The sequence below is a fragment of the Prinia subflava genome, chromosome Z (genome assembly GCF_021018805.1).
Source record: "Prinia subflava isolate CZ2003 ecotype Zambia chromosome Z, Cam_Psub_1.2, whole genome shotgun sequence".
NCBI classification, from domain to species: Eukaryota; Metazoa; Chordata; class Aves; order Passeriformes; family Cisticolidae; genus Prinia; species Prinia subflava.
In genome coordinates this window covers 96,731,796-96,756,394 of record NC_086283.1, presented here as the reverse complement: position 1 = coordinate 96,756,394, position 24,599 = coordinate 96,731,796, and the positions used below count along the sequence as shown (strand labels likewise).

Here is a 24,599-nt window from a genome sequence, read left to right as displayed (position 1 = left end):
GCTATAGAGAAGCAACAATCAATACTGACCACAAGAGGCCTGTGCACTGAATGACTGCAGGTGTGCAAAGAAAGCCTCCTTTCCTTGAAACCACTCTGTGACTAGAAATGGAAGCACTCAGAGCTTCATGACTACACTATTCTTTTACCATTTACCTTCATTCAATGTTAAAATGCTCTATTCTACAAAGCTAATCATAACAGGGGCGCATTAGGCTTGAGGAACAAAGGCAGATTTGTTTAATTAATTTATCAATATAAGCATATCAAAATCCATGAATTATTGATGAAAATTTATTTTTATTCTACACCACCAATGGTTTATTAGGTCACTTTTTGTATCCTTACCATCCATGACTCGATGCACACAACCAAGCTGAGGTCAGCATTCACTTAAAACAAAAAAATCATAAGGCACTTTTGTAAACAATAAGATGCCCTTTGCTTCTCTTCAAATAAATTAACATGTTGTACTGCATTTTCATCTCCATTTGCCTACTTCAGAGCACTGAGCCCTGATTTGAAAAAACATATAGGAGCCATTTCCGGGCAGGAAATTCGCATGGATACAAAGTCACACAATTGCCGAATGTTGTGAGTTGGATGGGACCACGAGGATCATTGAGACAACTCTGAAATTAACGACCCGTACAGGGATGGAACTCACAACTTTGGTGATGTTAGCACCATGCTGTAACCAACTGAGCTACTCTTCAGCTTACTCAGATAAATCTATATATTTTTTGCTACCACACTGCAGCAAATTGTACAGACAGATTTGGGTAAGAATTCTTAGGAATAGGGAAAAATTTGGCAAAATATTTTTGGATGTTTGGAATTTGTAAACGGGATCAATTTACTAAGAATCTGACTTAATCTAGTAATTTCTCATAGTTTCAGAAGCGTCCTAAAAAATGGACCATGACAAATGTTCCTGAGACAGGAAAGCTCTAGCTAGATGGCTGTAAGTATACCTACACTATGACTTTAACTTGTCATGTAACTGAAATTGATAAAGAAATTTGTCAGATCCCTGAATGTCCTGATCTCTTCTCAGTTTAACAGTCTCCTCCAGCACAAATATCTTTGGATTAAGTGGTGAAAAAATGAGTAAGTAGGGAAGTTTAACCACAGCATAGAAGATGACATGTGAATTCACTTTTATTTTAAAATAGGAGAAAAGGTCCATAAAATATACATAATACAGTGAAAGGTTTCTGCTAATAATGTTCCATTATATGATAAGACCTCATGTTCAGACCCGCAAAGCATCCCCCCACCAAGGGGGATGGAGGAATGTGTGCACACAACATTCTACTCTAGCTTCTCCCACACCCATGACAGGAACCATCAGCTCAGAGATGCACAGAGAAACACAGTAAGAGGAGGGACACCAAATTTAGGACCTGGAGAGAGGATACTCTATCACACTCCTCCCCAAACAGCCTTAGAAGAGCCTCAGCTCCTATGCCCAGGTGTTAAAACCACCAAGGATCAACAAAAACCAGGGCAACTTTCAGTCTGAAGGTGTTTTATGTGTACAGAAATGGGATACAGAAGAAAAGTATTTTAGACAAAAGAAGCGGAAGTTCTGGGGAAGAACCAAAGTTCTTCCCCAGAAGGAAGTATCTGGATGGTGAAAGCCCTTTATTTGACTATAAGGAGAAGCATGGGAAATCTACATGATCTGGAAAGGATTAAATCAAGGAAAAACAGAGGGATAAGATGACTGAACAGTTTGATCGTTGGTACATCTATCCTTCCATTCCCTGCATGGGAACAGCACAATCTGTTGCATGGACTCATTAAATGCCATTTTAAACTGTTTTCCTTGGTGAGGTGCTCTTTATTCAGTGTGAAGGTGCATTTACATGCCTACAACTACAGTCAGGCCACAGGCTGGAGGGCTGCTGTGTCCACGGGCACCAGCAACTAGAGACCAGAATGAGGGGACTGAAGTATGACTCCAGCAAGGTGACATCAAGCCACAGGGATCTCTAAGCCCAAGGTGGGCAGCATCAGGAACAAGTGAGGATCTGGCTGCCAACACCTCGGCCGGGACCACAGCCCATGAGCATGAGTGTAACTGAAGAGACCAGAATATGTGAAACCAAGCACGAGCAGTGTGTCTGTGGTGTCAGTGACTGCAAAGGGTGCAGGTGTGCAAGTGCACCAAGCTACACCAGCTGACAAGTAGGTCAAGTGGCCTGGGAAGGAAGCAGCTGTGAGCATCTAAGGGCAAGACCCCAGGAGCAGCTGGCTGTGGCATGGACCAGTGGAGTCCCATCCAGCTCCCAGGAAAGCCCACGGCCTGTAGGGGCAAGAACCACGTTTTTTTTGTGTGTCTCTTCAAGAGCATAACCATGGGGGTTTAGATAGCAAGGAAGTTCTGGCCAGGTCCAGAACACACATGCAACACACATGCAGCTGTGTGTTCAAGGGCAAGTCCACGAGGGAGCAGGAGAGTCCTGGTTTAGAGGCATTCCTATGTGTAAAGATGCACCAGCAAATGAAAAAGGGCTACAGCCTATGAAAAAGGGCTACAGCCTGCCATCAGCAGGGCAAACTGAGATGAGCACTGTATATATACTCTCACATTCCCACTGGAAGACCATCATGAGCTGCCAAGCTGCTGGTGCTGTTCGTGTTCACCTGAACACCCTGTGACAATTCACTATATATATATATATAGATACAATATTTATGAGTACGTGCACACCTACCAGGGATACAGTCTCAACTGCACTACTGTTTGGGCATCAAGCCTGGAACTGGGACAGTCTTACCTCTATCAGACTAGAGGTTCCAGCCCTAACAGTTAAAAGCACTCCAGATGAATAATAATGTTTAAGGTACTCCTCCTTGTGTAAGGTCTCCGTGTTTAAAATTGGACTTAAGACTACTCATAACTTACAAACACAAATTACGGTGGAACAGAATATTCAACTAGTCTGTTTTCTCATACCATATATTTTTACTGCCTATTACTAAATGTACAATTACAACTTCTAAAATTATTTTAATACAGTAAGTTCCTGAAAGACTCTAAATTAACAGTATCTTTGCACACTTACACCTCCTTGACTTACCAGAGCTCAGTATTTGGCCTTGGCCAAATATATCCACTCCCTCAAAGAACAAAAAACCCCAAAGTTTTCAAAGTAGTAACTAAAAAAGAATAATTTCTTTGAAGTTAAATTAAAGTCAAACTTGACTATTACTATCCATCCATGTAAAATATGGAAGAAAACTGATGTTTTATCCATTATATCATGACATGTTAGAGTGAGAAAAGAGTTTGCTGAAGCCATTACTATAGGAAATATAATCTTCAGTGCCATAGGCCAGGGAAAAAATAATTTTTTGTTCCCATTAATAATAAAGGCTGAAGAGGACATACATAAATAGTAAAGGCATTTTTAGAAGAGGACAGAAGAACTGAAGCATGCACTCAAATGACTTCTCTCCTGAAAATCCAATACGTCTAACAACTGTTGCCCACATTTTTCAAAAATTGCAATCCTGAGCAGTAGGAAGTAACTAAAGTCATTGCATGTTCACTCTACTTTCATCAAACTGATGCTTGTTAAGGCACCATGAGGTCTCAAACTATAAACTTACAGATGCTATTTTTATCAAAATCTCATTTGTCAAGTCAACTCTAACTCTGACACTTCTGCAGGGAAGCTGTCAGTGCATGCACAGTAATGCTAGTGACCATCAGAGTTACATTTTCTACATACACCCTGTGGTTATACAACAGTAACCCTGTGGATTTAAACACATCATCGTTTAACAAAACCTCAAATTTTTAGCATTCTGGAAATCTATTTTTACTAGCCCAAGATGGATTTTTTTTCTCCTTGCTTTCTTATAAGAAACAAACAAAAAAAAATATAGAAGCAAGCTACTTTGTGTGTCTAATAACACCCAATATAGATGCAAGAACACACTTTTTTTTTTACCCAGCCACTAGCCTTCAGCTTTGATCTGCAACAGACATTTAAATATACAATGTACCACAAACTCAAACTTTGCAAAATACACACACCACATTTTAAATAAACTACAGTAACTTTTCTCGATTATCACCAAACTTCACAAACTTTCTAAAACTAAGTGATTTGTTTTAAAGGTAAAGAGTTACTATTTCTTCCTCCAAATCACCCAGCAGATTTCCTTTGTTTTTGCATAAAATTATTATCGTAATGCCATTGTTGAAATAAACTGCTAAAAAGTTCCATTAAGTATACTAGAGATTTTATGCTTTATGTTGAAGTCTAATACAATGAGATAAAATTTTCATAACAGAAAAACATAAAACAAACAGATTTTCCATAACAGTATGTTTAATAAGCTAGAGGAATACCTCAATATTTTTACTGGCAACATTCTTCACAACAGCAGGAAAGAGCTCAGAAGCATTTTTTCCCTTTGCAATCATCTGGAAAAAAAAGAGACAAATCTTAGTAATGTAACAATATAATTTATTAAAATGTGGTTTGCGTTTTATTGCTTTACTACAGATCTGTATTTCACATCTCATTTCTATGAAATCAAGGATAAAGATGTGGATTTTTCTTAATTATTAAACCTTACAGAACATAATCCATACACTAAAAACTCTTGGTTACTGGCTGGTTATGAGTTTGCTGGAGTGGAATTCTTGAACTGGACTGTAACACATAGGACAGCAAATAATTTTTAGAGCTTTCAAAATTACTAAAAACAAAGACATTACTAATCTGAAAAGCCCTGAAGAATTACTTTTTGGGAGCTGGAAGGGAAAAAAAAAAAGGCACCCAACAAAATCCAAGAAGTTATATAAGTTTAACTCCCGCTCCTTTTCCCTGGAACAACTGTGGTTTGCAACAGAACCAAGGAGAAAAATAAACATCACACTTAAAAAAAAAAAAAAGGTTATTTTCCGTAGCAAGTTAAACACAGAAGGCCATTAATGTTTATACAGAACAGAAAAGAATATACAAAAGCCACACAGTAAAAGCAAGATCAATCAACCCACTTTTTTTTTTAAAGGAAATTTTTATGTTTGATCATGAACAAGGCATGACACAAACAATAAAATTGTCACAATAAAGACCATAAACATCAAAACCCTGGGTTAGCTTCAGTTCTTGTACAAACAGCTTAAGAAGGAAGTTATTTGTAGGAAACTGGGTACATAAGAAAGAATAAAATACTTTCATATACACTGTATCTGCACAATGTTCTGCTTAGATATAGAATGTCTGGCAGGACTTTATGTCTAAACTGCAAACCCTGGAATTTCAGGATCGTGTTACATTAAGTTACATCAAGTTCAGTGCTGTTGAATACAGGCCCAAAGCATTCCAGACTCTAAGAATCTGCATGTCTTGCTCAAGGTGAAGATTCAGCCAGCCAAACATGAAGTTAATCAGAAAACACAAAATCTGACAAAGAAATCACAGAATTTTACCTTTAAATAGTCCTTTTAAAGGACTATTTATCATTAAGTCCTGCAGCAAGCAGGAACATCTTCAAAATGTTCACAGATCAGGTTGCTCAAAGCCCTGTCACTGAATGTTTCCAAGGATGGGGTATTCACCATCTCTTTAGGCAATTTGTCCCAGTGTCTCACCACCATTATTGTAAAATTTTCCTTATATCTAATCTAAATCAGCTGTCTTTCAGTTTAAAACCACCCCCCACATCCAGTCATCACATGTCCCTTTCACATACACTCCTTTATGTACTGGAAGGTGCTATGTCTCCCCAGAACCTCCTCTTCTCCAGGCTGAATAACCCCAATTCTCTCAGCCACCCTCACTTGGAGAGGTGCTCCAGCCCTCAGATCCTTTTTGTGGCCTGCTGTGGACCCACTCTAATGTGTCTGTTTTTCCTGTCCTGAGGACTGCAGAACTCTGTGTTACTCTTCAGGCTGGGACTCTGGTGCAAGAGTGAGTGGAGGTGAATAATCACCTTCCACAACCTGCTGGCCACATTTTCTGGGCTATTAGTAAACACTGTCAGCTCAAAACCACCATTTCATCCACCAGTGTGCCCAAGTTCTTCTTGTCAGAGCTGGTCTCCATCCTTTCATCCACCAGCCTGTGCTCATACTGGGGGCTGCCCTGACCCAAAGTTGAGTCCCGTGATATTGCCACAGGTCCACATCACAACTTTGTCCAGATCCCTCTGGATGGCATCCCATCCCTCACACATGTCAACTGCACCACTCAGTGCTGTGTTGCCTGCAGATTTGGTGAAGGTGCATTCAATCCCATCATCTATGTCATTTATGAAGATATCAAATAGTAGTGGTCCCAGTACAGACCCCTGAGGGACACCCCTTGTCACCAGTATCCATTGGGGTCCAACACAGATAAGCAACAACAAATACTGAGGTAACCAACAAAGAAACAAGAGCTCTGCAGCTACAGTTACTCCTGTCCATAACCACTACATTCCAATCATTACTCAACACTATACAGCTGATCAAATTTCATATTCACAACTTACAGATCTGTTTATTTCATTGATAAAACACACTAAAAGCATGAAGAGTTAGGATCTCATGTAACAAAAGCAAGAACATACAAAGCCAGGCAATACCTGGTAAACTGCACATTCTGAGAAGCTTAGAAGAAGGATGCTGGAAAGAAAGAAGGCAGTTGTAGTTCAAGCTATTACTCAGTCTTCAAAAGGGTGTAAGAGCAGCTGTTCAGCATGGCATTTTGCTCTAACCCATGTAACATCTTAAACTGTTTATTGCACCTGTATTAAAACACAGGAAGCGATGCAAGCACTGTGAAAAAGCAAGCACATTCAATTAGTTCCAAGGGATTTTTAACTAAGAATCTAAAATCACCTTACTACTTTCAGGACTGGGGGGTCTCCACAATAAGTGCCAAATTCAGAATGACAAGGTAGAACTTAGCAACAAGATGCATTGCAGAGAAGTAAGACAGAATGAAAAATTTCATCTTATCTTGTTGCAACAGAAGTTACGATACTCAAAAACAGGGATGATCCTCAGGTCCTCCTGACAGACTATAATGGTAACAGCTCTATGCATTACTGGGATTATTTAATTGATCTACCATTATAGCTCCAGTGTACCATGTAAATATGTATTTAGGGTCTTTTAAAAGAGTGTATTTTGATTCATTATTGCATAACAATTCGTGTGGACCCTCCTTAGCTCATGGATCATTAACCTGAAAGAATATAATGGGTCTTTCCAAGACTAAGGTCTATCAGGTCATTTGTGTTGCTGTGCCTAGACATTCTCCATTTGTGTTGTCTTACACACCTGGAGTCTCCACACAAAAACTTTAATTCTAGCATAAGTGCTGGGTAATGTCAAGATATACTAACTTTTTTTTCCATGTGACAGACACACAGATATGGATGATACTCTCTGAGGGAAATCAGACATGTGACTGTTTCCCAAACTTATGCTCTTCAATCTTCAAAAGCGAAACTCCACTGATTTTTCCACAGAAATTCAAACAGGTTCCAAGATCTGGTACTGGTTGTTGTAATATCAGTGTGTAATATCAGTTTTAAAAGAAATACCAGTTTTATGTTTTTATGCATATAGTAGAAAATGATACACAAAAATTAATTTCTAAACCAGCAGTGTTGTTCATATTCTTCCAAAGATTGCAATCATTTTATTGCATGCATATAAGGAAGAAACATACAAAATAACATACTGATTTCAAAATAAAAAGTCATTGATCATGAATGTTGTATTTTAGCTGAAAATAGGCTTACGTACCTTCATACATAAGGGAGAAGTGAAAAGATCTAAACTAGACTATACCTATGCTTAAAATTGTATGTTTTAAGTCACTCTCTGGAAGATAGGTTTGGTTTTATTTGTAATGAATCCTCTCCCTTGGAGAAAGTTTGCAAACTACCTTAAAAGAGGAAGCAGCCACAAAAAGTGCCATAACCAGCACTCTTCTGCTACTTCTCTATCATGCCTATATGAACAAATGAAGGTTTAGCCTCTTAAAGTCTACTGAAATACTAAGATAACTGTTGGCATCATAGAATTATAGTCATACAGAACAGTTTAGGTTGGCAGGGACCTTAAAGACTACCCCCTCTTCCGTGGTTAGGGACACCTTATGGAGCATCTCCCTGATGATGAGAGAATTGGGATTGTTCCACCTAGAGAAGAGAAGGCTCTGGAGAGACCATATAGCACCTTCCAGTATGTAAAGGGGGCTAAAAGAGAGCTGGAGAGGGACTTCTATAAGGGTATGTAATGACAGGATAAGGGATAACAGCTTTAAGCTGACAATGGGTAGGTTTATACCTGATGTTAGGAAAAAACCATTGTGAGGGTGGTGAGACAGAACAGGTTGGCCAGAAAAGTTGTGGATTCTGCACACATAGTTTTTTTCAGCTATCTCAAACTTTGAAAATAAGCTTTCCAGTGAGACATGTTAAACAATACTCTGACAACAGAGTTCCTTTTTCCTCTAATAATAAGGCTAGAGGAAGCCTTTAATCTCTGAAAAACACATCTCATCCCTGAGAGATGTAAGCTTCTCCTTGTATGCAAGCCCAGAAGCACTTTGTAGCTCCACGAGAATATTATCACCATTGTTAAAAGGCCTCAAGTTCATATTGTTTCATGTCCCAGTCCCAACCTGTAAAGCTCATTGTTTAAGTTTTTTATGTCAACTGGAGGTTGGTGCCAGGTACCTGCTGTGCAACACACTTTAAACATAGCACAGGAAACAGCAAATACCTTGAAGATATCAAAGAAACTGAAAACAGAGTATCCAGTAAATCAAACAACTCACTTAAGTAATGGTCAGCCTTACAAGCTAAAAGGTTGTGTCTACTTTAAGCAGCAGCAGCTGAGCAAGAAGAATATCAAAAAATCAGAAGGTGCCTGCTGCCATTTGAGGAGGTAGTGCTCTTCCTGCAGTCCACAGTGCTCAGAACAGGAACAGAAACCAAGGACCATGAACTTAAAAGGACAGAAATCTGGTACTGGAAACTGGAGAAAATTGTCAGAATTGGAAAACAGGGGAGCAGAAGAAAGAATGTGTCCAATTAGTTCTGCCTTACCTTGCTGAAGACTTCTTGAGCCTTCACCTAAGTCCACTTAACCTAAGTCCATCACGGATCACAGCTATCACTGCTAAGTAAACATCTCCAGCTTCATAGTATCACACACTTCCAGAAAATTAAAGAAGCCATTAAGAACTCTTTTCAGTGTTCAGCAGCAGCAGATATTTAAAATTAGTGAATTAGCTCATTGCACACTCACTTGTAATGACTACATTTTCCATAGAAAAAAAGAAAATTTAAAAAACAACCCAGTAAAACCTTAGTTTAAAATTTAAATCTGATTTCAAATTAATGTTTTCTAATTCCCCCCATATACATACATACACACTTACGCTCAGTTTCAACAGTTTCCAAATACAGACAAAGATCTGGCCAGCTTTTCAAAAAAGAAAACCAAGGGAGCAAGAGGCAACTTGCCACAACTCTTCTGCCCACAGTAATAACCAGAAAAAAAAAAAGATCTTTTCTGACGGAAGCAGAAGAATGTAAGTTTACCATGGCACTTACAAAGGTCATGATTTTTGGAACAGCACATCTGTATGCCAGATAGGTCAAACCCTTAAGTAATCCCACATCATGTTGGAGAAGATGAATCAAAAAACCTTTCCCAATCCCGAGAAAGACGTTACGAAATCACAGTTGATAGGTTACCCATATCTCACAGACAACTGGTGTCTCTGGCAGGATTAAGGGATTACAAGAAAAAAGACAACCTGAGTAAAATTCTCATCACTGGACCATCATGAAGAGCAAAGAAGCCAGCTCTGAAGTCAGAGGAAAGAACACAATCACATGACACCACCTGTACCTACTCACTTTGCTACACATTCGGGCAGGATTAAGTATGCAAAAAACAAGCAAAACAAAAAAGCATACCCAGAGCAGACTGAAGAAACAATGACAGAAAACAAATTCAAAAGGCCCAAAACAAAGAAGTCAAGTGGACACAGATCAATCTTCCATAGCACATCCTTCCCATGCTTTTAAGAAGAAATTAAAAGATACTATCAATTGCATGATGTTTCATTTATAAGGTTTAAACATACAAGGGTGTTAAACATTATTTAATCACCTCTGTGGGTACACATTCACCTGAAATACATAATCAAATATTCAGGCATCATGCTCAATCAAAAAAGAAAAACCTCACACAAATTTAATAAAATAAAAATAGTAACTACAATTTGTCATTTTATTCCTGCAAATTTCTGTTGTTTCTAGTCTGACGAATTTGAACCTTTTCTTCAGGAGCCATTTCCTATTCAAGGTCTCACTGAAAATAGTCATTTACAGGTATACTGCAAATGTTACATAAATATTTTAAAACCATATGAATGCATATATTCCGATATACCAATTTCTAGACAAAATTCCAAGTTAAGAATTTTACCATTTTATCATCACAGCTTCTAAAGATCATTTAGAGATTTAAGTGCTAATCTGGCACAGGATCTGTAAAAGGAAAGCATAATCCCATCCAAGAAATAAAAACAAACTCCCATATCCCTTAACAAATAAAAATAATAACAAAAAAAATCACATACCCCAACAATCCTTTTCATAGCATCCAGCTTTGCAGAATCTTTACTGCTCTCCAACATTTGTTTTAGGTCTTCATTTCTATGGCAGAAATACAGTAAAGCACAAATTAGAAAAAAACAAAAAAATCAAACCAGAATACCATTTTTATATTCTTGCATCAGTTCAGCAACTTATGGTGAAGCACTGCTCCCTCTTGCCCACTTTTATATTGTATTTACTAATACTCCATATAATGAAATGTTTAGCAATGTATCAGATTCTAACAATAATGTAAAGCCATGCAACTTCAATCTGCTGTTAGCTGAACCTGTCTTGAAGGCTGAAATCTTAAAGCACAGAAGAGCTTAGTTTAAACCAACAACCCATTCACTTCTCCCTTGTCCCCCCACCAAGGTGCAGTAAGTAGAAGTTGGCGTGTTTGTGCTAAAATATAGCTTATGTAAGTCACTGAAAAGCCCAGGCTTCAGTGTGCTCTGAATTTCACTAAGAATCAGGGATATAACCTTGTGCTCCTACCTACTCTCTGGACTGTAAATTGCTATCTCCTGTCCTCAGGATCAAAAGCTTCAGATCTGCAGTATGTTTTACAAGCTTTAAGGCCAAGACAGCCTGATGATTAGACACGTACAGTGTCCAAGTACTTTGTACAGCTCAAACAAAATTCTCTCACAAAAATATCAAGTTAATAAGAATGTTCTCTTGTTGATACAGCTTTCCATTAGCTGCCACTAATAAGAAACCTCATCCTGCTTGGCTTTTTAGATGTAAACAGACCACAGTCTAACTGCAGACTACTAGACTTGCAGACTACGAAAGTTTACAAAAAAGATTCTCTGAAAAAACAGCTTTTTGTAACACCTGGATTACCTGATTTACTGAAAGATACAACTAAATAGAAATTTGAGACACCTGCAATATTCCAAAGAACTCTGAAGGCTTTCCAAGTTTACAAACCCTGTGAACTTTCACACAAGTGGAAGGCAGCATGGTGGGTAGACCATGGCTGGAAAGCAGATGCCCACCAAGCCATTCTTTCACCTGCTCCCTGAAGCAAGACGGTGGTGAGAAGACAGGATACAAAAAGCCTTATGTGTCAAGACACAGACAGGTTAATTAAGCAAAAGCAAAGGCTGCATGCAGAAGCAAAGGAAAACAAAATATTTATTCTCTACTTCATATCAGCAAGTGATGACCAGCCACTTCCCCAGGAAGCAGTGCTTTAGTATACATTGCAGCTGCTCTGGAAGATCAACACCAGAAGAAAGAATGCCCACCCCTTCTCCTTGTCCTTTGCTTTTACTGATGACCAGTCATCACATGGTATGGAATTCCCCCTTGGTCTGCCTGTGCCTGGAGTCCTGGCTCCACATCCTTCAAGGTCTTGCCCACCCCCAGGCTGCTAGTGAAGGGGGATATTGGAGAGAGAGTCTGGACTCCTGTGTGAGCACTGCTCAGCAATAGTTGCAGCACTGGTGTGTTACCAACACCTTTCTCACTACCAGTATAGAGTACTGCTGTGAGGGGAAATAATTATGTCTCAGCCAGATGAAATATATCCAGGCAAGATTTCAAAAGTGAATACAGAACCCCAACATATTCTGATTTATGCCTGCCCTCAGAACTTCATACAGGAAGGAGAAAAGGGTGTAAGCCAAAGCTGGCATTATTTGTTACAATATTGTCATTCATTTGGTCATAAACTTGTAAAAAATGTTTTTCCTACTTGCAAGGGACAGAGTCACTCTAACAGAGATTTCCTCATAATCTCAGTACCAGCACTGCATCTGTTTTGTGCCTCTTTACAAGAAATCCAAATTGTCCACATTTCAGTATACATCTACATAAGAACTGCAACCAGATGGAAAAAAACCCAACAAAGCAACGTATTTTCTACTAAGCTAAGGCATGTAAATTTGGGATACCTACATGCAACTTACAATTTAAGTCTAACTCCTTTTTCAAAACTAAGTGTTCCATGAAATAATTGGAGCAACTTATTACAAATTCCCTAGATCGTAAATACTTACTTTACTTGACACCTTCATATTTAATTATTATCTTTAAAAAAAAAGAAAATTTTTTTAAAAAAGGAAGTATTCAATTTCCTTGCCTGCTTTAGTACCACTTCCCAAATATGGCTGGTAACTCCCTATTTTGTCTGCACCACACTCAAAGGTTTTTACTATCTTTAGTTACTCCTGGAGATGTTCAAAGACATATAAGGTCAGTCTTCTATTGCTACATTTGTTTGGTTGTGTACTTTGGTCATTTAAATTATGTCCCACTCAATTTTGCCCTGCAGTTTTGCAGACTGCTAAAATCAGCTTACTAAGTCTATACTGGACACCATCTCCATGGCAAGTGGTAACATCCAATGTATTCAATTTCTTGTTTCTTCTTATCTTCTTGTAACACCGCTCAAGGCTGATGAGTCTAACTAAAAATAACTAATGCTGTGATATCTCATATGTTTTCCGATTGTCCGCATTCCTGCTCCGGGATAAAGGCACAACTTTCTCTACATTAAACTCTACATTTTTCTGATTTTACTCGAAGATGCTCGTATTCACCTCTACATCATCACACTTCCTTTAGTCATTTGTTATTTTCCCCTCAGATCTATATCCGTATTTTTTATACCAGAAGTAAAGTATTTGTTGGTTTGGGGCTGTACATAAAATATCATTAATAATTTGTGCTTTTTAGATTTCAATCCCTCTGTATAGTTCCATTTACAATTAACTAGCTTCAATTTAACTTTCGGCAGGTCTCTTTATTCCCCTCACTCTTGGCCATAGGAACAGATTATTTTGCTGACCATTCCTACCCACCTACTCCTCACAAGACACCAAGTAAGTCTCAGTTCTTTTTGATCAGCTTGAAATACCTTGCCCAAGACTTTGCTCTGGCTGGATACAGAAATTCAGAAAATCCTTCTGGTTAAGTCATAATTCTTACTTATTAGTGCACGATTTTGTATGACACAGTAAAAGTTACACAGCAAAAGACAGATTAGATTGATTTAGAAGGTTGCTTTTAGTCCTATGCTCCTGCTTCCAGTTTCCTCCTGTTGTTGCAAAAAGTGAAATATGCAAAAGCTTTCTTAAGAAAGGAGGTTCTTTAATGTTTCACCTTTCTATACTTTCAAGCCTAATCAACAACAAAAGAGATTTAACCTATGAAATGGATAGCAGCTAACGAGCAAGTTCCAAGTGAGGTCTGTGTGCTAGAAAGACAAATTACTTGTCAGCAGAATTGCCTTGTTAAGGTTTAGGTCTTGACACGTTTCAATGATCTCAGACCCCCGGTGAGGTTAGCAAAGCTTGGGAAGAAGCACGCACCCCTGAGGGTGGACAAAGAATGCAAAATTTATGAGCCACATGGATGGTTTGCAGAACCCCCAAGACAAGGAGGAAAGCAATAAAGACAGCTCAGCAACAGTGTGGAATCAGCTCCAACTGGGTAAAAGGCAATTTTGGCAGGGGGAGACTGTGACCATGACCCTCTGACTTAAACCACTGCCTCAGAATAAAAGAAAGGCTGAGCATGTGAACCAGTTATCATGAGGAGAGAGATTCATTAACCAGCAGAAGGTAGAATACTAATTAACAAACAAACACAAAAAATAATATGTCAACAAAGTGGAAAATGTAGAAATAATAATTTGAACTTGAGGATCAAGCAGCAAAAACAGAGGAAGCTACACAGAAGATCCAAGTACATACTGAAGACTGTCTCCCAGAATGTAACAAATAATAAGAAATAAAAAGGCGAATTTAAGATATGAAGAGAGAAGTGTTTAATGATGAACTGTACTTCTAAATGCTTACACAAAATATTCTATCATATACTTGAAATTAAAACATTTTGAACTGCTAACTGAGAAGATATAAACCACAGAAATTTAAATATGAAGATCTGTTTTCAGCCAGCCTTGTTTCCATAAGAGAAAAGCAGCTGGGGAAAAAATAAAGAAAGAAAAATAGGAAATAAAGAACAAGTTCTTGATGAATTAATTTGGAAATTAGTTTTTACTTGAATTGATGGTTTGAGTCTTTAAAAATCTATTCTAACAAATTATAATCCAGGATTAGCAAATATTAGATACTTACAGAGTAAAATATTGCTCCATACATCCACATGGATCACCAGCAGCAGCAAGACTTTTTTCTTCTACAGTTAGGTATGGTTTCAGTGTAACATCAAAGTTTTTCCCTTTAAGAGCTGACTTAATAGTGCAAGACACCTCAATTATTTTGCCCAGCATTGTGGAGTTTTGTTCCATTCTTTTAACTGAAGTATGTACAAAACTAATAAAAAAATTACTGCACTCAATCAAGCTTGCCTGCTAAGAGTAAGGTCTCCTCTAAAAAAAAAGAAAATCTTACAAAGTAACAGGATACCCACCCCCTTGCTGTTTTAACTTCCAGCAACAAATACCATATGCAGATTTCAAAGGTCATTTCCCTCCAAAAACAACTCTTATCAGCAGCCTCAATGAACAATGGGAAAAGCAAATGCATTTCAGTCTTTTGTAATACAGTCTATTGTACAGTAAAAATATTTTCATCTTTTGATCATTAAGAAGTTCCAAGGAAATTTCAATCCTTAAATAAAATCCCTCAAAATAGAAAGCATAAATGTAAGCTTTGCAGTCACACCAGGGTTCACGTTTCTATACTCATTAGTTATGCTGAGGTGACAGCTCTTCAATACACAATCCTAGACAAACACTTTCTTTATCACTTATCTCCACTTGCCAAGGGCTCAGGAAAATGCAAGCAATCCTCAGCTGCATCAACACTTGCCTCTCCCTGCTAAAACTTTAAGAGAGATTCTACCCTTACAGAGTTAGGTACACATTATAGATGACTGAAATACAAACTTTTATTACTTCAGGAGCAACACTAGGTTTAAAGAAGCCTAATGGGGTAGTTGATAAATGATGTCGAGCTATACAAAGCAGGAATGTAATGATTCCAACAACAGCAGATTCAAAAAACACCAAACTTTTGCCAGAGTATATAGTCTCAGCCATTTTTCCTGGCAGTAAGAAGAGGTAAAATGACTTTCCGAGACCAAAAAAAAAGCAGAAAAACAAGAACATTCTCTCCTGTCAGCCCAATGATGTATTCTAAGAACTCAACAAGATTTCCCTTCAGTTGCCAAGCCATAATCTAGTGTCTTAACATCTATTTCAATATAGGCCCACTATCCTCAAAAGTTACAAGCTGAAAGCACTGGTATAGACTATAATTAGAAATATACTCACATGAAATATTAAGTATGTGCTATGAAATACGATCTTTAGTATTTGTATAGCATCTACCATAAAGACAACAAGTCAAAAATTAATATATTAAGAAATCAGTTCCCAGCTGCCTTTGTAATCTTTACCACCACAGGCTTGTAATCCTCAGTATTAGAATTTGAAAGCTAAAGGAGTATAAATTAGAAATGCAAACTCATCACCTAACTTTCATGGCAAGTATCACACATGACACAACATGATGGACATCACAAAACATGCCCAAATAATATGTTCTCCTTGAAACATTGGTTGAATGTTAAATGGAGGCAGTCAATTTCTAACTTTGTTCAATGTTTTCGTATTTTACAGTTGTACGTACCATTTAAGATATACACTATTTTTTTCTTTCTACAAGAAAACTCTGCTTTCTTCATACCTTTGCATCATTTGTAGATCCAATAAGGGTATGGTTATTATATGGTTATTATATGGTTACCAGTGACAGACCTACCAGTCTAGATTAATCTTACAGATGTTAGTATCAGAAAGTATACAAAAAACACCAGTTAATCTTTTCTACTTCTTGTGCTCTTTCTTGTGCCCTCTATTCTCCTGCCATTAAATAAGGAATAAACCACAATCCTTACAACTGTCCTAAAATAAAAGGGGATTGTGGGGGTAGGGATGTGGTAAGTGTGTGGAATGTAGCAAACAAAAGAAAAGACAAAAAACAACTTCAGATCTTGACAGTCACAAGATTATGCTTTAACAGCCTGGAGTCTTATGCCAGAAAACACTTTGACCACCTTACTCTGCATATTTATTACGGCAAAGAGCATCCAAAGAAAAATTCTGAACGTGCCATACTACTGTCAGCACACACTTGGTCATTAAAACTGGCATCTTGTTGAGTTTAAGACTAGGATTACAGATTCCATGGAGCAATGTTACCCACTTCTACAGAAAAAAAAAAGGTAGGCTTAACTATACATCCCTGAAGTTTAAACAGCTAGGCCAGCAATAAATCTGGGCCTCTCTCTCAGTTACTTTGTCTCCCTATAGGAACTATGACAAACTTCTAGTTATACTGAAATATTAATCCAGAATCTGCAGCATCTCTCTTGGCACATCGACATGTTCCGAACAACCACTGTTAAGAAAACACTTGCTCTGGTAAAATACACATTTATTTTCTATTGGTTTTAGCAACACCATAAGATTAAACCCATAGATTTTCAAGTTTTTCCAGTTTTGACGTGCCAGTTACTGAAAAAAAGTCACGCACTAATCATAAGCCTTCTTTGTAATAAAGCAGAAGGTTCATGAGTATCAAAACTGCAACTGAAGCCCAACTAGCAATGGAAGCATAACCTTGGGAACAGTTGTAAACCCCTCAAGGAAAGGAGAGTGAATTCTAAACAAATAAACCCTGGTGAGACAGAAGGTCTTCATGTATAAGAACCGCACTGTGGCACTAAAGGTAAGATACAGGAAATGGTAAACAAATCCACTGCTGGGGAGGAAACAAGCTTCACCAGTTTTGGTATCATGGAACAAAGTTCTTATAGAGCAGAAGTTACAAAAGTCTCACTCAGTTGAGTTTTAACAATGCATTTCTTGTTTTAATTTTTCCATCCACTGCATAATTTCAGTTACACAATATCAATTGCACTGTTTTTGCATTCAAGAGGCTTCAGTTGGCAGGACATACTTTTAACCACAGCATACTAAAATAATTTAATTTTTTGCCCTCAACATAAAAAATCAAAATACTCTGAATGTTAGTAAGTCTGAAGCAGAAAATACACATTGACAGAGCAGTGAAACCTTTACTCTTGGCACCTGATTAGCAATAAAGTCCTACAGACCATGCCATGTTTCCTTAAAATATTAATTTTCTTTCTTGACATTTTACTGGCACTGGAAAATCCTTAAAATAAATTATTTATTCTAAGTCATGCTATTGTGTAAACCCTAAGCAAGTTTGAATTTAACATTTAAAGAGGAACGGCAAATTTATTTCAGACCCATAAAACATGGAAGCTTAACTGGCAGCAAATACATGCCGCAATTTGAGTTAATTTTGTTGAATTAAGGTTTTCTTCTAGCAGGAAATTAAGAAATCTGAGTTTCACTGTGTTTTGGTCTATGCCACAAACTGTTTGAATGACATCTTGTGGTGCTGTTCAGTACTACCACCCTCTTCCATTGCAACACTACATTCACTTCTAATTCTCAACACAGAATTCAACTGCTATGTCAAGGAAGCTTTGAATCATATGGCTATGAGCTTAGCTATTCCATGGTTTACAGAGAAATTGAGATAAGGATTTCTTTTTTCTTCAGCCACCTCTATTTTTTCAGTCTAAAAAAGAAGCACATTACACAAAAAGCAAACTCATTCGTTTTAAGGGATAGACTAGAGATGTGAGGGAAACCAGAATAACTATAATATCCCGTGAGAGCCACAGAGAACAAAACCAGTTATAGTCTGACCAGAAGCATAAGTTAACTCATTTAATTGTCATTTTGCCACTAATTTCTCAAAGTACTTGCAAACTGGATGGTTAGTTAACAGTCTTTCCTTCTCATTGAGGAAACAGGAAAGTGTAAAGTTAAAAACTAAATAAAACATCTCTGTTGTGAATAGATAGCACTCGAGCAATACTTGAGTAACTCAGTGCATCAGCACCTGTAAGTTGCTGCTATCACCACCACCAATGCAGATATGTAAACTACCTACATTTCAAAAGCTCTAACCAGATGGCACCTAGTATAACAAAGCAGTTTAAAATCCCTTCTGGACTGGACTGTGATTTGAGCTAAGATTATTTGTTGTCTAAGTAGAGTAGTTACAGACACTATTTCATCCAGCAACAAGAAATGTTGTCTGAAAGGATGAAAAGATTCAGTCTTGCAATTGCACTGCATACAACTTTTTCTGACAGTACCCACATGACCAACACTGCAGGGAAACTTCTGCCAGAGACAAATCTTCCTCAGTGGAATACAGTTTTCTGAAGGCTGAAAGAGTGTCATAGGGAGTGGTACTGCCACTTAAATGGTTGTGTCAACTTAGAGCCTGTCTTCAAGCTAGTACTCAGAATTTGCAGACATTTGTAGATCATTTTGCAGCATTTGATAGTTGTGAAGGGGCTATAACAAAGTGAGATACAGTTTCACAGAGTATTCTCAGCTGGAAGGGACTCACAAGGATCACCAACTGCTAGCGTTTCCAGCTTTCCCAAAAATGCTGAGAAAAGATTTCTTGGAAAGGTACCACCAGAGAGGTGGTGTTGCCAGAACCCACTCAGTGCTACTCTACTGACAGATATGTCCAGGTTTCAGAAGCACTGTTTAACAGCATTATAATGCTGTTCATCTTCTGGCAGAATGCCAAAACCATTCTGGTTTCCTCCAAGTCAAAACTATCAAGGTGTGGCACAGACAAGGACAGCCTTCAAAAAAAAGCAGAACTAAAAACATGTGGAATTTCAGCCTTGTAACAGTTGCAGATATATCTGTTTAACACCACTCAAGATGCAGATCTATGCAAATGTCTAAGGCAAATATATGACAACAGAGTAAATATGCAGAAACCACAGCGAAGACCTTAAACTGTAAAACTTGCCTGTCTGAGCAAATAAAAAAGCCCCCCAAAATATAGTGATTATATTACAAAGTCAAAAAATATAGTGAGTACATTACAGCAAATCAACAGTTCATTGCTTGCATCCTCGTACGTGCCAAGTGCATGGCAATAAGAACATATTCACTGTGTGTCACTTCCCATCACATCTGACAGATTTCAGCTGGAGAAGTGTTCTGCAATAGGATGCCCACATTTTGTACACTGCATTTAGTTCCTATCCTTGTACTGACTAGAGGGTTTAGATATTACTTGTAGAGTCATCAGTTCATCCAAACCATTCATCTTTGCTGGGTTGTACATCCTACTGAAACTGGCACATCCCCATATTGGTGGGCATAGGGCCATTTTAACAGATGGAGAAAGAAAGAAGTTCTGCCAATGAGCTAGTGGATGCATCAAGTTTGAATATTAGAGCTGGAGTCTCCTCCAAGAATTTCACAAATGGCAATCTATGTACAATCTCTCCGTGACTGGTTGAACAGAATATGCCAAGACAAAACTAGATCAATTTAAGACTCCAAGAACACCTCTGGCAGCTGTTGAAAGCAAGTTTTTAGCTCTGATGGGTTTGGAAAAGTCTTCTGCACAGAGAATTGGGGAATGAGTATCTTAATGAAATCACTACGTTCAGCCCTCTGCAAAACAGGCTTGCAAATCTCTGCAAAGCAAAATGAGTTTGCAGCACTGCCGAGTTTTCTGACGAATGGCTCAACAAAACATGTAAGCCAGAACTGCAATGAAAAAAAAATCTAATAAATTACAAATGTATTTTGTTTGGCAGAAATACAGTTTAAAGATGCAAATCAGTAAAGTTGAAAATGTGTGTTATAAATTTTGCCATCTGCTTCAATACTGTACTTAACAATTGACATCTACTGATGCTACTCTTATGGTTCACCTTTAAGATTTTACATTTTATCAGACAAAGAAATAACTAGTTTTATTGCTGAAGCGGTACCATTTCCAAGTACCAAACATTATTATATTTTAATTTTACATGCAGCTAAGTTTTGTTTAAAATGCAATTAATATAGATGAAAATCCTCTGTCCACCTGCAATTAACTGTAGGCAGTTATAGCTGTAATCTAATATATGCAATTAACAGGGATTCTGTGTTTCTAATTAGCTCTCCAGGTACTCTTACATGTTGGAAAGTGGTTAGAATTTTCACTCCTCCACTTAGAGCAACAATAATGTAATAAAGCATAATGTAACTATAAAAATATTCTATTAACTTAGGTGATGTGAATCACATAGTATTTCTCTACAATAAACAGGAGATTTTGAGATTCCAACTAGGCAGTGCTTACTACATGCAGTCCCATCAATCTAGAACATGGAGAAACAGCTTGAGGCTCAAAAACTGGATTCAGCTTGTCCATAAGATTCACATAACCCACTGGCTCTCACAAATTTTTTGCTGAAAACTTCTGCTGACTTCTCTGCAGACTGTTTCCATTACTCTGGGGACTAAAATCTGACCCTTTTTCTTCTTCTTGAAACATGTGGGACATGTGAATATCTAGAATATAACCAGTTCAAAGACAAGTTTCAAACTACCAGAGTGTCAAAATGCCAGCTCATGTGACAAGTTTCAAAGAGGAAGGAGAGCAACAGGCATCTCCAGTCATGCAACAGGGCTCTTTCTACACCAGAAGGTTCAGACTGACTAATCTCATCTCAATTATTTAGTTATTGAGATGCTTAACAGAATGAATGCAAAAATTCCATTCTCTGAACACCAGATCCACTTCATTCATCTAACCAACCAAAGGGCTTTAAAAGCAATACATACCAAAAGCACAAGTTCTATCTGCCTCTTTAGTCAGAATTAAATACTCACAGAAAAAGCTACCACCAGTATAATAGATTTGTCATGAAATCTCTTATTCAAGAACAATTTCAGTTTAGTCGACACTGGTAAGAAATCAGTTTCTTATGTACATGTTGTTTGTAATACTACAGAGAGATTAGAAAACCCTCCTCTTTTCCTCCCCTCTTTTGTCCTGAACATGTACAGTCACCTCACAGAAGCAGACTGAAGTTGTATTCTTATGTTTTCTATTTTCACTGCAGTGGGTACATACAGTATACCTATTTAGAAACAATGTCTGCAGAGGGTGTGTACAACATAATGCACTTTTCTTACATTAAGATAAAAGATCATGAAATAAACAGATATCTTTAATAATCTTCTAACAATGGAACTTCACACTTTGTCAAGATTAAGATGTCAATAGGACAGAAATTTTGACAAACTAAGATATTTTCAATACTGATAGCACGTTTGAACCAAACCACAATACAAGCATGTACCAAAAGTACTATACCCACCAATCAAAATGAAATTATACTTGTAATTAAAAGGTAGTAGATAGATCATTGAATGCTAAAGGTAAAAAGGCAGCTTTAGCACAAGAATGACACATAGGCTTTTACACCAAGGGATGCTCAGAGCTTTTAGATGAGATAAACTTCAGCAGAGTAGTCCTACTGAAATGTGAGAAACAAAACAGGACAAATAATTTATATTAGACCAACTTTGGATTTCAGATTTAAGTCTGTCAATACTGATTTGTGCTTCTGTGTGGGCTCTTTTGTTGCAAAACTGAAGACAACATTATTTTCATAACCATACAGGCTTACTTCTTCATGACAAACAGGAGAAAACACACAACACAAAGAAAAGAGACTGGAACTTTTTCAAGAGCTTACAGTAGTATCTTAATACTTTTACATTAACTACACGATATTATTCTAAATAGCAACAGGTTCTGGCCCAACTGTAACTGTAGTAATGTTCTGGGCCATAAATTATGTATGTATCCCTCTGCTCAGGAGTATTGTTTGTATCATCACTAGACCCAAAGAAGAATACCTCTTCCCCAGCAACAAAAAAAGTTTGCCAAGCACTGAAACAACACAATGATATCAAGACATGAGTATATCAGCAATGATGAGAGACAATATAGAGAGATCAGCAAACAACCTTCAAAAAGCTCTAACAGTAATTTTCATTTCACTAGTGGAATACTTCACTAAACCCACACCTTCATGCAGAAGATGCAAGGACACATCTTGATTTCTCTGTACTCTCTTACACTGCCTTCTGATGAGCAGGTTTTGCACTATGACTAGAGTGAACTATTAGAAATACAGTGTACACGCTTAATGAATGACTACTGCATTTTCCAACCAGAGTGCCACACAGTCTGCTTTTCTAACAATAACCCTCACTTGCAGCCCAGTGGCTTTTTCACGGTACACGAATTTTCACACTACACAAATCACCTTCCCTGGATGGTGTCTGTTCCTCAACTCTCCAATCCATACTCAGAGCTTAACCACAAAAGTGCTAAGCTGAAGTGAACTGCGTTAAGTGAATTGTGGGTAATGCCCTATTTCAGAAAGAATTTGTTTGTCAGCTACAAAAGACCACAGACAGCAATGTCTGTTTTCCTCTCAAGTCATTCCTTTAGAGGATTACACTCCTGTAAGAACAAATCTAGAGGAGAGATTAATTGATTTGGCATGCTCACATACTGGCAGCTCAATCAGCTGTTCTGGTTCTTCCACACTACAGGACATCCATATACACACACATGTACAGAACATCTCAGGAACCCACAGCTGTTTTCCCCTGTGACCACTGGGGAGCCTTGGATAGAATCACTCACTTCAGCTTCTGCATCTAATAAAACAGAGAGGTATACTTCACCTGCAAAATAGTCGTAAGTTTATGAGTTATGTAGAAAATTATGGCCATGATCAATGAACAGGATACCCTCCGCCCCGTAGAAAAAAAGAAAGCAGCAAAATAATGGTTTCAAAATAAAGTGCCAAGTTGTTTCTAAGGAAGGGGACAAGAAACGAAGGGTGCAAACAACATAAATCAGCTAGGAAAAACAGATCACAGAAGCACATTTATACTACAGCAGTGAAAATCTGAACTGGAACAAAATGAAAAAGTAATGTATTTACCAAAATAGAAGGGCAAAAAGAAATGAGACTCATCTAGCAAACTGAGGAGGCCCATCAGCTACTGTCTCATAGTGCTAACCATTAGAGTGCCAGCAGCTTCAAGTTTTCATGATTTACTCTGCTGTGGCTCACAAATAAACACATCAGTCGAAGTTTCCAGAGCATAGATGTTCTCTTTGTGCAGAACAATCAAACTGAAGATGCAGCAATTGATTTTCTAATGTACATGAGACCTCAGTTTATGGTGCTTTTTATTGGCTGCTCTTGGAATAGATTTCCAATTTGTTGTAGAATACAATTCCAGCTTAGCAAACCTTTTGATCCTTTCATTTGGTCATTCTTCCTCTCCAATCCACTTTCACTTTAAGGAGCTGAAAGCTTTCTGTACCTCTGCACTTGGCTGGGGTTTTTTTTTACCTTCTCCATTTCCTCATTTTGACTTCTGACCAAGACACTGTTAACACTGTTAACACCCACTTCGAGCCGGCCACCTCGCCCTGATCCACTGCACTTCCAACCGTAACTCCCACAAACACTTTTTTTTTTTTTTTTTTACAAACACTTTATACAGATACACGTTTGAAGGCAAAATCAGGACATTTCCACCGCGGTTAGCTGTCGAAACAGAGCAGAAACGAAAAGCAGGTTCTCAAACAAACCAAAAGAAACACTTTAAACGCACGTCAAGCGAACTTTTCCGCGCAGTCACGAGGGGGGAGCCCGGCGGAGGCGCAGCTGCCCCGCCAGGGCCGCAGGGACCCTGCAGGGACCCAGCGCCGCCCGCCCAGCGCTCCCTCGCTCCCTCGCTCCCTCCCTTACTTCTTGGTGTCGCTGCTGAAGAGCCCGAAGGCCGCGGAAGCCGAGGGGGTCACGGTGGGCGCCGCCTCCTGCGCCAGCTCGGGCGCCGCCTCTCCGCCCTGCTCGCTGTACGCCAGCCCGTTGCCGGACATGGTGCCGGTGCCGCTGGTGCCGGAGGTGCCGCTGGTGCCGAAGTTGCCGTGGCCGCTCCCCGCACCCCGGCCCGGCGCTCTCCCCGGAAGCCGGGCGGTCACGCGGCGGGGGCGGGGCGGCCGGGCCCGGACGTGCGGCCGGAGC

General features: G+C 38.5%; 1 protein-coding gene across 2 annotated transcripts in view; it reads right to left on the bottom strand.

Moving 5' to 3' along the window:
• AP3B1 (adaptor related protein complex 3 subunit beta 1) overlaps positions 1-24,590 on the bottom strand; it is a 153,409-nt gene extending 128,819 nt beyond the window's left edge. For both annotated transcript variants that reach the window (XM_063422023.1, XM_063422024.1), the window contains exons 1-3: positions 24,324-24,590; positions 10,622-10,697; positions 4,369-4,443 (exon numbers count right to left, since the gene is read on the bottom strand). In XM_063422023.1, the coding sequence (XP_063278093.1) occupies positions 4,369-4,443; positions 10,622-10,697; positions 24,324-24,454 (282 nt within the window). In that variant the 5' untranslated portion in view covers positions 24,455-24,590. The remainder of the gene's footprint in view (positions 1-4,368; positions 4,444-10,621; positions 10,698-24,323) is intronic.
• Between the last annotated feature and the right edge of the window lie 9 nt (positions 24,591-24,599).